At 48.9% G+C, this 11,345-nt stretch overlaps 1 protein-coding gene across 1 annotated transcript; it reads right to left on the reverse strand.

The window, feature by feature from the left end:
* Window positions 1-253: 253 nt before the first annotated feature.
* Window positions 254-4,406, reverse strand: LOC131280779 (nuclear pore-associated protein 1-like). Its single transcript, XM_058309266.1, has 2 exons — window positions 1,100-4,406; window positions 254-658 (listed from the first exon to the last, which is right to left on the reverse strand). Exons 1-2 carry the CDS (start codon window positions 4,404-4,406, stop codon window positions 573-575), a joined length of 3,393 nt encoding a protein of 1,130 aa, XP_058165249.1. The 3' UTR covers window positions 254-572.
* Window positions 4,407-11,345: the final 6,939 nt, after the last annotated feature.

The raw sequence follows: 11,345 nt of genomic DNA on the forward strand, positions 1-11,345 counted from the left end.
CGCTAATGCTCAAGGCACAGGCCTCAGAAGCCAGGCCATGTGATCATAAGGTGTGGCCACTTCCATGTCCTCCTCACTGCCCACAGAAAACAAAATAGTTAAGTATAGCGTAACATCACCACTCCTGCAAGACAGTTCTTCCACCATCCTTGAGTTGAAGAGCAAAGACATGCAAGCAGAGACAAATTAACAAGTTTATTTATAATGATCTGCATATATATAAGCTATTTACATGTTATAGGGAAGATAGAGAAGGGCCCGTTCAGGCAAATGGGTATGGGGACAAGAGTCATTTGTAGGTAACAAGAGGGCTTCCTGCCATTTCCAAGAAAAAAGGCCCAGAGTGTGGGTCTGCCCTGTCATCACCCAAGCCAGGGAAAGCACAGTTGATACACGCGTAGATCTCTCTCCTACTCCCTATGTGGAAGTCCTCGAGTCCATGCACTCTTGCCAGCCTCCAACACACACACACACACACACACACACACACACACACACACACACGCTGGGCCTCCAGCTTGCTGACAGTGAAGAGGTTGAGCCGGACCTGTCCAATGCTCCTTTCCAGACGTTCAAAGACCCTTGACGTGGAGATTGGCTGCACGCCGTTTCTGGGGGGCACTTTTTCTCTTTAGTGGTGGAGACTGGGTCCTTTGTGCTGGAAGAAATACCTCTTATGAAGCCCTGGGTAGGTGATGGGGTGCCCAAAAGGAAAAGCTTCTACTTACCTTGCCCATACCAGAGGCACAGTTGCTTTAACCCAAGGGGCAGCAAAAGTGCCTCCAAACACAAGTATTTTCCCAGTGGCGCTGGCTCCTCTAAAGCCAAAGGGGAACCCTGGCTGGAGGGGCCTCAGGTGTTTTGATTTAAAGGGAGAAGAGAAGTTTTCCCCTAGAAATGTTCTGACTTTGGCCAGGTGGGCCCCAGGTGCCCTGCTGGAGGGAGAGAACAGAAGGGCCCTCAAGCACAGGGGTGGTGCTGTCCCCTCCCATTACACTACACCTGTGCCCTGGCCAGGTGGACCACAGGTGCCCTGGTTGAAGGTGGAATTAAAAGTCCCCCCAGCTCTGGATAGTGTTGTCCCCTCCTATTGTCCCACCTGTTTTCTTGTGAGGTATACTTCGAGTGCCCTGCATGGAGGTGGAAGCAGAGGTGTCTTGAACTATAGGCATGACACTGATTCCTCCTGCAGGAAGTATGCTCTGGCCAGTTGGGCCCTGTGGAGCAGAAGTGGTGCTGGAGCTTCCACTTGGTCCTGCTCCAAAGGTGAGAGCTCCAGAAGTGGAACTGGGTCCCGGGGCAGACGCGCTGACCGCACAGCTACTACTTCCCATCAGGGTGCTGACTGGGATGCCAAATCTGGAACCTGGCGATGTCAATCCCACAAATGCTGGTGGTGGAACACCACCACTGGGTGGCTGGGCTGTGGGAGAACTGAAGCCTGCAGCTTGTGCTGAGGATGGCGACTTTCCCAACTGGAAGCAGGGGTTAAAGCTGTTGGCTCCTGGCTGCTGCCCATTGGGGGCCCCAAATGTGGGCTGAGGCGTGGTTCCTGGGTAAAAGGGAAGATTGTGTGTTGGAGGTGGGCCATGGACCAATGGTGCAGGCAAGCCAGTGGAGACTTGGTTTGAGGCAATGCTGCCATTGCATGGTGTGTTGTCAGTACCAGGACATGCCGCATAAAAGGGGAAGACGTTCTTCCGGGAGACAGGAGCAGCCTGGAGAGAGCCCACAGCCTGGGGAGGAGGCGTGGTGTCCATATCCTCAGGATCAGAGGTAAGCCTGGTTACTGAGCATGCAGAGGGGCTGCCTGCTGAGGTGTCGGTGGCCACAGGAAAGATGGGCAGGCCAGTGGAGACAGGAGCAGCCTGGAGAGAGCCCACAGCCTGGGGAGGAGGCGTGGTGTCCATATCCTCAGGATCAGAGGTAAGCCTGGTTGCTAAGCATGCAGAAGGGCTGCCTGCTGGGGTGTTGGCGGCCACAGGAGAGATGGGCAGGCCAGTGGAGACAGGAGCAGCCTGAAGAGAGCCCACAGCCTGGGGAGGAGGCGTGGTGTCCATGTCCTCAGGATCAGAGGTAAGCCTGGTTGCTGAGCATGCAGAGGGGCTGCCTGCTGGGGTGTCAGTGGCCACAGGAGAGATGGGCAGGCCAGCGGAGACAGGAGCAGCCTGGAGAGAGCCCACAGCCTGGGGAGGAGGCGTGGTGTCCATGTCCTCAGGATCAGAGGTAAGCCTGGTTGCTGAGCATGCAGAGGGGCTGCCTGCTGGGGTGTCAGTGGCCACAGGAGAGATGGGCAGGCCAGCGGAGACAGGAGCAGCCTGGAGAGAGCCCACAGCCTGGGGGGGAGGCGTGGTGTCCATGTCCTCAGGATCAGAGGTAAGCCTAGCTGCTGAGCATGCAGAGGGGCTGCCTGCTGGGGTGTCGGAGGCCACAGGAGAGATGGGCAGGCCAGCAGAGACAGAAGCAGTGGGAAAAGTGGCTCCCAGCTGCTGTCCACCAAGGCCCCCAAATTTGGGCTGAGGGGTGGCTGCTGGACTCAAGGGGAGGATGAAAACTGGGGTGGGTTTAGTGTCCATTGGTACAGGCAGATTGGTGGAATCTGGGGCATTTGCAAGAGGTGTTTGCTTCATATTACAGTGAGCATGTTCAAAACGGAGGGAAGGCACAACAGGGCTGGGAGGATGCAAGAAAATAACAGCGTGGGAAGGGGGAGTGGTGTCCATGTCACTTTCCCTGGGGACTGAGGCAGGCTGGGAGGTCCTGTGTGCAAATGTGCTGGCTGGGATGGTGGGTGTGACCAGGGGAGCCGCTAGGGGCTGGCTGGTGAGGACAGGGATATGGGTGGAAGAGAAGGTGGGAGGGGTTTGTGAGAACAGAGGAGGAGAAACTATGCACATGGGTGCGGGTGATTGCTTTGCAGGAGTGGTGTGCTGGAAGGAGAGGGTTAAGGCATTAGCAGGAGTGGGGAGGTCAGAAACAGATGTTGCAGCCCTGAGCGAATGTGAAGGTGTGGCAGCCTCGAGAGGATGAGGTGCTGTGGCAGCCGTGGGCGGACGAGAGGCCGAAGGTACAGGGGCAGAGAGGATTGGTGGCCTGGCAGGCAGGTCAGCCAAGGCAGTGGCCGCTGTGGCGGTGGTAGCCGGGATTGGCCCAGTGACTGGGGCTTGGCACAAGGCATCTGTACTCTCCCCTGAAGGCAGAGAGGGAGAACTGGCAGGTGCAGGGACACTGCTCTCTGCAGAAGCCTCTCTTCCACCTTCCTCGGTGATGCCATGGCCCTGTTTTTGCTCAACCTTCTCTTCCCAGCACGAGTCTCCAGCTGCGGCTCTCCGAGGAAACTTCAGGGGTGGGGGCCGCTCACCTCCACCCCACGACAGTGGCAGCAGCAGTGGCAATGGTAGTGGCCTCCGTCTTTTCCGTTTACAGGGCCTGACGCTGGCTGGTGTGAGGAGAGGAGCGCTCCTTGACTGCTCAGCTGTACGGTGTTCTTCCTGCGTCTCCTCCCCTGGCTGTGAGCCTGGAGAGCTGCGGCCGTGGCTCCCCTCCAGCACCGCCTGTGGTGGTCTCTCTGACGGCAGCGAGCAGGAGGAGGATGCACCAGGGAGCCCTGCTGCCCCTGGACCGCCCCTTCCAGGAGGCAGGATGCTTCCTGCAGGCCTGTCCAAGCCCAGGATGGCCCAGCCGCTGACAGAGGAGCTCACAGACACCTGGGCCTCCTGACACCAGCTCTCTCCTTGTCCGTCCCTACAATGGAGATGCTTGTTCAGAGGTCCAGGACCGCCCTGGAAACACGTGACCACCTCCTCGGGCTCCAGGGGCCTGTATGGGGCCCGGACGCTTCCTCTGGTGTGGAGATCCCTCCTCTGCCCATCCTGCCCTCTGGTATCTCTGCAATCCTCCTCCTCCTTTTCCTCTGCTCCCTCTTCTCTGCCCTCTTCTGGGGCCCTCAGTCCATTTTCCTTCAGGTGAAGGGGTGGGAGGTGTCTGGATGGCTCCAGCCTCCTAGGGATGACCTGCTCAGGGGCCAAATCCAGAAGAGACAGTTTGCGCCCTGGACGAGGGATCCTCACTACCCCAGAAGAGTAGCCAAACATCTTGGAGTTGCGCGATGACAGCACTGGCTTCAGACTCTCCCTCCCCAACACCGACGGCAGGACCCCCAGAGAGGAGCAGTGAGGGTTCCGGATGGGATATCTCCTCTTAGGGGCGATGTAAATCCCAGAACGTAACTTCATGGCATCCGGGCTGGACAACCTGTGGGCAGGGCCAGGGAGGGGTGCTGGGGCAGCGGGGCCATCTGGACGAGCCCCAGGAGAACTGTGGAGGGGATAAACAGGCGGGTGACTGCCGGGCCCTGAGCAGCAGCTGCAGGGCTGCGACTGAAGTCGGCTCAGGAAATTGCCCATGAAGAGCTACCTGTGCGCTGTCCAATCGAGGGAGTGGAGTGAGAAACTAGAGAGGTCAACTAGCTCCCAGCTCCTCTGAGGCAAGGACTGCACTGGCACTGTTGAGCTCCTGGCTTGAGGTAGAATCCGGACGTGTCACAGAGGGAGGGAATGTGAGGGGTGGGGGATGGGCAAGAGGAGAAGGAAGGGCAGTTGGAACAGGTGCTGCAGTGCAAACTGCTAGGCCCAGTGACCCAGCCTCGGTGGTCCTCTCTAGCACCCCGGCAAGGTCTGCAGCTTGGCACGCCTTCTCCGTGGCCATCCCGTCAATGACCGTCACCAGTAGGGCATCAGACTTTTCTGGAGAGGGCTCGCAATGCCTGACTTGCCCAGATGCTGCAACCCACAACATCCCTTCCTGGCCTAGCTAGGTTTTCTTTCCTTCTTTTGATCAATTGGGTGAAAACAATGCTGAAGCCTTGGAACCTTCCTTGGGTCATGCAAGTGTTAATGCCCAACCCAGGATTTGAACCCCAGCCTCTGTGATTCCAGAGTTCATTCATTTAACCACCAGGCGCTAGGGCCTCCTCCTCATATAGTGATTATGTATTACCATTTTAAAAAACAGTATTTAAGGTCTTTAGCACCAGGGCACGCCTATAATGAGCACATGCACTGGTGTACTAGGAGCAATTATTTGATTCACCTCAAGTTCACCTTCGTCCATACTGGGCTACTTATGTCTCCTTAGGTGTGGGGTAGGAACAATGAGTTATCAGCGTAGCACCATTGGGTATTTCTCTTCTATTTGATCCTTGCTGCACCATTTACAAGGGAATATTCCATGTGGATAAGAGGCCAGTTTCTCTGGCTCTCCTAGAATATGCCCAGCAAGGCATCTCATCCATGTTTCAGAATCAAATAGGTCATTCCACGTTAATAGCCAAGCAGTGTATTGGATTAAAGTAGGATCAGCACAGTTTGATCATTGTGAGCAAGCCAGTTGGGTCCACTCTTCACTACACATTATTGGCCCCACATGTAACTTTAGAGATTCCTCTGCCCAAGAGAGGAGACATGCACATTATTTTTAGTTAAGGTGTAGCCAACTGGATCAGGATAGGTTTTGATTCTCTTACCATTGGCCATATAAAGAGATAGTCATGGAGGAGCTGGAAACAAAGGTCAGTGGGAACCCAGAAGAGAAAGGAAAGGATATCACCACATGTTGGGATAGTCAAGGAACCCAGGTATGCCAGGCAACCAAAATGCTCCCAACCAGGGAGAAAGCAAGCCTTCTAGCATCTGTATGGGGGCGTTTTGGGGACATGGAGTTGTCCTGAATGATATTGCAGGGACTGATGCAGGACGTTATATATTCTGCCATAACTCACTGAATGGACTGGGGGAGAGTGAAAAGTACAATGTAAACTATAATCCATGCACTGTAGCAGTGCTCCAAAATGTATTCACCAAATGCAATGAATGTGCCACACTGATGAAAGAGGTTGTTGATGTGGGAGAGTGGGGGTGTTGGGGTGGGGAGTCGGGTACAAAGGTAGCTCTTATATTTTTTAACATAACATTTTGTTTGATCTGTGTATCTTTAAAAAAAAAAAGACAATAAAAATGTTTTTAAAAAAATGCAAGCAACCCAAATTAAAAATGGGCAAAAGATTTGAATAGATATTTCTCCAAAGAAGAAATACAAATGGCAAAAACAACAACAACAACAAAAAAAAACCATGAGACAGAAATGGTAATTTCACTAGGGTGTTTAAATGGCAAATTCTATCAGGCAGAACAAAGAATCAATGAACTTGATGATAGGTTACATGTTATTCATTCATTGGAGGAGAAGAAAGAGAAAAGAATGAAAAAAAGTGAACAGATAGTAAGAGAATTATGGGGCACCATTAAATATATATATAATAGAGGGAGTCCAAAGGGAAAGCATAAAAATATGAAAAAATATAGTTGAAGAAATAATATCCAAAAAGTTCCCAAATTTAATGAAACAAGCAAGACTATCAGCACCATTTATTCAACAGCATGTGCTCACTTAGTGTCTCTTTGTCACTCTTTAGTAATTCTCACAATATTTCAAACATTATCATTGTATTTATATCTGTTATGGTGATCTGTGAGCAGTGATCTTTGATGCTACTTTTGTAATTGTTTTGGGGCACCACAAACCACACCCACATAATATGGACAAATTTAATTGATAAACGGTGTATGAATTCTGATTGCTCCACCAACCAGCCATTTCCCCCAGCTCTCCCTCTCCTCAGGCCACCCTATTCACTGAGACACAACAATATTGAGGTTAAGCCATTTATTTTCCTTATAGTGGCCTCTAGGAAAAGGAAGAGTCCAGCAATGTGGCAAACTTCATTGTCTTATTTTAATAATTTGCCACAGACACCCCAACCTTCAGCAATCATAACCCTTGTCAGTCAGCAGTCATCAACATTGAGGCTAGGCCCTCAACCAGCCTGGCTGAAGGCTTCGATGATGGCGACTACATTTCAGCAATAAAATATTTTTAATTAAAGGTATGTTCACTGTATTTTTTAGACATAATGTTATTGCACATTTAATAGAGCTATGGTATAGTGCAAAATAAGCTTTATAGGCACTGGGAAACAAAAAAAAAAGTGTAACCTTCTGTATTATCATATTTGCTTTACTGTGGCAGTCTGGAACCACACCCACAATATTTGTGAGGTACGCCTGTATAGTACAGTTGCTTGTATAAAGCCCGTTTTAAAATTTACCAGAGTCTCCCAAAGGTTAGGGAATGAATTTCAATCTGGAAAATTTTTTCATACTGAGTCTAAAAACAGGGAAGCTATTTCTGTACCTTTGAGGAAATTTGTGTTTGGAGAATACAAAAATATTAATTCTGTATTTTATCTGCATGTCCTGGATTATAATTTAGTCAAGCAAGATGGGGATGTAAATCTAAAGTCTTTTAAGGAAACACCTAGGGAATGAGATTAACACACAAGATCAGGAAAAGATAACACACCTTTTCATTCTCTGAGGGTTCTGAATTGGGGCCGGATCTTAAGGAAAGACATATATTTCCACATTAAATGGTCAGGTGATCAAAAAGAAAATATGCTTAAACCTCAGCTGTGTTATTGTCTAAAACAATATATAAAACAGCCAAGGTAGAAGCTAATCTCAGACCAATAAGGAACTGATAGATGTTCACAGTTCTTATTTGCCTTGCAGCACACCAAAGCACAATGAAAATCTATATGTTAAGAAAGTTTTGAGAAGAGGGCACACTTGGGCATTACGTTCTACCTGAGCAGAATGCTTTCAGTTGAAAGAAGAAAGTTTTACTTCCTCATCCTAAAAATAGTCTGCATACTCAAAATCCTTTTCTAGGATCCTACAGGACTCTCCTCTAGGAAGCTAAATTTGTTTTTATTCAGAAAATTTCATGTACTTTGATGTACCCATACATTTATACTTACACATAAAAATTGTACTTAACAAAATAATGACAGTATTATTTGCAATTTTAAACTCTAGCCTTTTAAAAAGAATCTTTTCAGGAATATTTTAAAACAATACATTGAGTTTATATTACATAATTTGAAGGCTATTAAACTGAATTTATTTTTTAATAGGTAAAGATTAAAAACAAAATATAGCATTGTGACTTTTTTATTTTCACTCTGTCTCTCTTTGACTGCTAGCTTCTTTAGAACCTCTCAAAATTAAAAGAAAAAAGGATTTCTAACAAATACAACCAATAATATATGAAAAGTTTATTTAACCATACACTCCCCTGTATTATTACAACTTTTTTTTTATTTTTAAAGATTTATTTATTTAGCCATCTCCCTCATTTGTGCTCACTGTCTACTCTCTGTGTCCATTCATTGTGTGATTTCTGTATCTGCTTGTCTTCTCTTTAGGAAGCACTGGGAACCAAACCCTGGACCACTCATGTTGGAGAGAGGCACTTGATCGCTTGAGTCACCTCTGCTCCCTGCTTTGTTATGGCTCTCATTGTATTTCCTCTGTGTCTCCTCGTTGCATCATCTTGTTGCATCAGCTTGCCATGCCAGCCCTTTGGGCCAGCTCGCTGTCTTGCTCATCTTCTCTAGGAGGCACCAGGAGTTGAAACCAGGACCTCCCATGTGGTAGGCAGGTGCCCAAATACTGGAGCTATAGCTGCCTCCCCATGCAGTATTTTTTAAAAGTCAAATTTCATGCCAAAAATCCACAGGTGACAAAATATCAAAATTTAAAATCAAAACAGGGTCTGACAGGGTCTGGATTAGGGTGAGGTCAGGGTGAGGTGAGTGAGGCGTGTCACACAAGTGCAAGGTTGGAGGGACCTAGTGGGGATCAGAGACTAGCCGCCAAAACCAGTGTGGTAAAGGTCCAGCCACCTCCCTACTCATTACATCTGCTTCCTGGCATGAGCCAGGCTTGGCCTGAGCCCACCACCACCACCTCTGCCCCCTTTGCCAGGTGCCTTCTTTCCAGTCTCTGCTCCATCCAGGGCTGGCTGGCACTGGTCTGGCAAATGAGACTTCAGCTGGAGACCCATGGGGAGTTTCTGAAGGTTTTTTCCTTTTTTCTTTCCTGAGAAAAAGGCCACACTCGTCAGATTTCTCCATGCCCTTCCTTCCTGTCCTGGAAACATCAACAGGATGCTCCAGTCGCCATCTTGAGACCCTGAGGACAAGGAGCCCAGCTGCCTGAGGCAGAAGGCAGGGGGATCCCAGTGCTCACCTCACCAAACCAAAGCCCGGCCTCACCTCCTCACTCCTCCAGGGTCAGAAAGATAACCTCTGTTTTGTGAAGCCACTGTTAGTTAGGGGTTTTTGTTGCTTGCAGCCTAAAGTATTCGCAAGTAATTCAAAGTTCACTGAATTTTATGGAATGATCTGGAAAATCTAGATAGAAGAGGTTAAAAAATAAACCCACATAAAGTCTCTCGACCTCAAAGGTTCACATCTGGGCAGGGACCCATAATCTGAGCTGAGGGCGCGGTCCATGTGCTTTAGTCTGGAGGACAGAGTTCCCGCCACCTGCCTTCCAGGAGCAGAAATCTGAGTGTTAGCCCCTAGGAAGGAGGGATTTGAAGTCCACCTCCTCACTCCCTGCCCAGCTGTCCTTGAGACTTCTGGAGCCCCATTCCTGTCCTTCATCAGGTCGAGCTGTGAAACGGCACAGACCCACGCCTCTCCGGGGCCTTCTCGCTACGAGCGGAGGGTCCAGCAGATCTGGTGGGGCCTGAGACTCTGCATTCCTGGTGGGGCCTGAGACTCTGCATTCCTAACAAGCTCCCTGGGGCACCGGTGCTGCCGGCCTGGGGACCACACAGATTTTCTTTTGAATCATGGAGAACGGCACGGGGCTGCGCGCTGTGGAAGCTGAGGATTCAGGTTGGCGCCAGGGTGGGACAGCGGCGGAGCTCGGGCGCCAGGCCCAGGACAGGAAGAGCGGCCTGGGGCAGGAAGCTGGCGGGCGGGCTCCGGGGCAGGGCCTTGCGCAGCCGCAGTGCGTCCTCAGGGCGGTCCCTCAGTTAGCAGGAAGTGTTTCAGGTTTCGTGGAGGAGACACCAGAAGGTCGAGTATTATTTGATAGGGTTGGCCTCAGCACCCCTGATGGTGCTGGGAGGGATTCCTCCTCGTCTTCCTCCACCGCGGGTTTGGGCGCCGCGAACCTGCAGCTGCAGCGCTTCCTGGAGGTGGAGACGCAGAGGTGGCGCTCTCAGCTGCTGGAGCATCAGAGGCCGATCTTCGTTGGAGAAGCGCATGGACAAGACTGGGCCAAAGTGGGACAATTGGGCTGAGGCCTGTTTTGTGAACTGCCTTGAGCGCTTCATTGATACAATCCAATTCATCTTGAATCGACTGGAACAGACCAGAAATCCAAGCCGGTCTTCTCAGAAAGCCTTTCCGACTGATCTTGGCATTACCTCTTTGGAAAAGGAGGTACTTCAAGAAATGAGGAGCTGTTGATGGGATGGTGGAAGAAAAGGCTACAGCGGGATTGGCTCTTACCTTTTATCACTCTTGGGACATCGTGTCATCTGAGCATGAACAGAGAGCAGTTACTTTCGTGTGGGGCTTGAGGCTCATATATGTGCTTGGTTGCTTTTTTTAATGCTAATCTTGTGAAAATAACAGAGATGAGTGCAAAACTCTACTAGATGCATATTACTGTCTGTGGGACTTCTTTTCTCAAAGTTCCATCAGCTGCTTCCTATAACTTAACAATGGGACCTCAGAGGTAACATTTGTCATTTGTGCCAATTCATTTCACATTTCTTGGGAGATTAATACACATTTTTGCATTTCAGAAAGAGCAGTGGTGGCTGCTGTAACTACAGGACTTCTTATCCAGTAGTGTTTGAATATCAGTTCTGGGGAAAAAATTATGGAGTATTCAAACTGTGCACCCTAGCTTTCTACATCTCCCTTCCACAAACTATGATTTACTTAAAAACTTGTTTAAAGGATGGTCCCTGGACACAATATAGTTAGCTTAGAGTCTCAAGGCCTTTAGTTACAAAGGAATTTAGCCAGTGAGCATAATGTTCTTTACTATACAACCACAAGGAAGAAGTTAATTTAGTCTGTATTTCAGGATACACAATTCAGATATATGCCTAAATTAGTTTTAAAGATTTATGCCAGTAAAAACTAACAGTGGTTTCATGTTGAGTGTATGCCTAATATAAATCAGTATAGATTTTATTTGCTGCATCCTTTTCATCACTGAAATAAAAGCTTCCACAAGATTTTTTAAAAAATCATAGAATTGATATAAAATTAAGCCATGATGAGTTTGACAATTATTTTTATCAATATAGTTCTCCCTACCTGAAAATTTTATGCACATGATTTAACATACTTTGGACTTAATGGTTTTCTCATAAATTAGATTTTATGTATAATATTTTGAAAAAACATTAGCTCT

This window comes from Dasypus novemcinctus, chromosome 12 (genome assembly GCF_030445035.2).
Source record: "Dasypus novemcinctus isolate mDasNov1 chromosome 12, mDasNov1.1.hap2, whole genome shotgun sequence".
In the NCBI taxonomy this organism is placed as follows: Eukaryota; Metazoa; Chordata; class Mammalia; order Cingulata; family Dasypodidae; genus Dasypus; species Dasypus novemcinctus.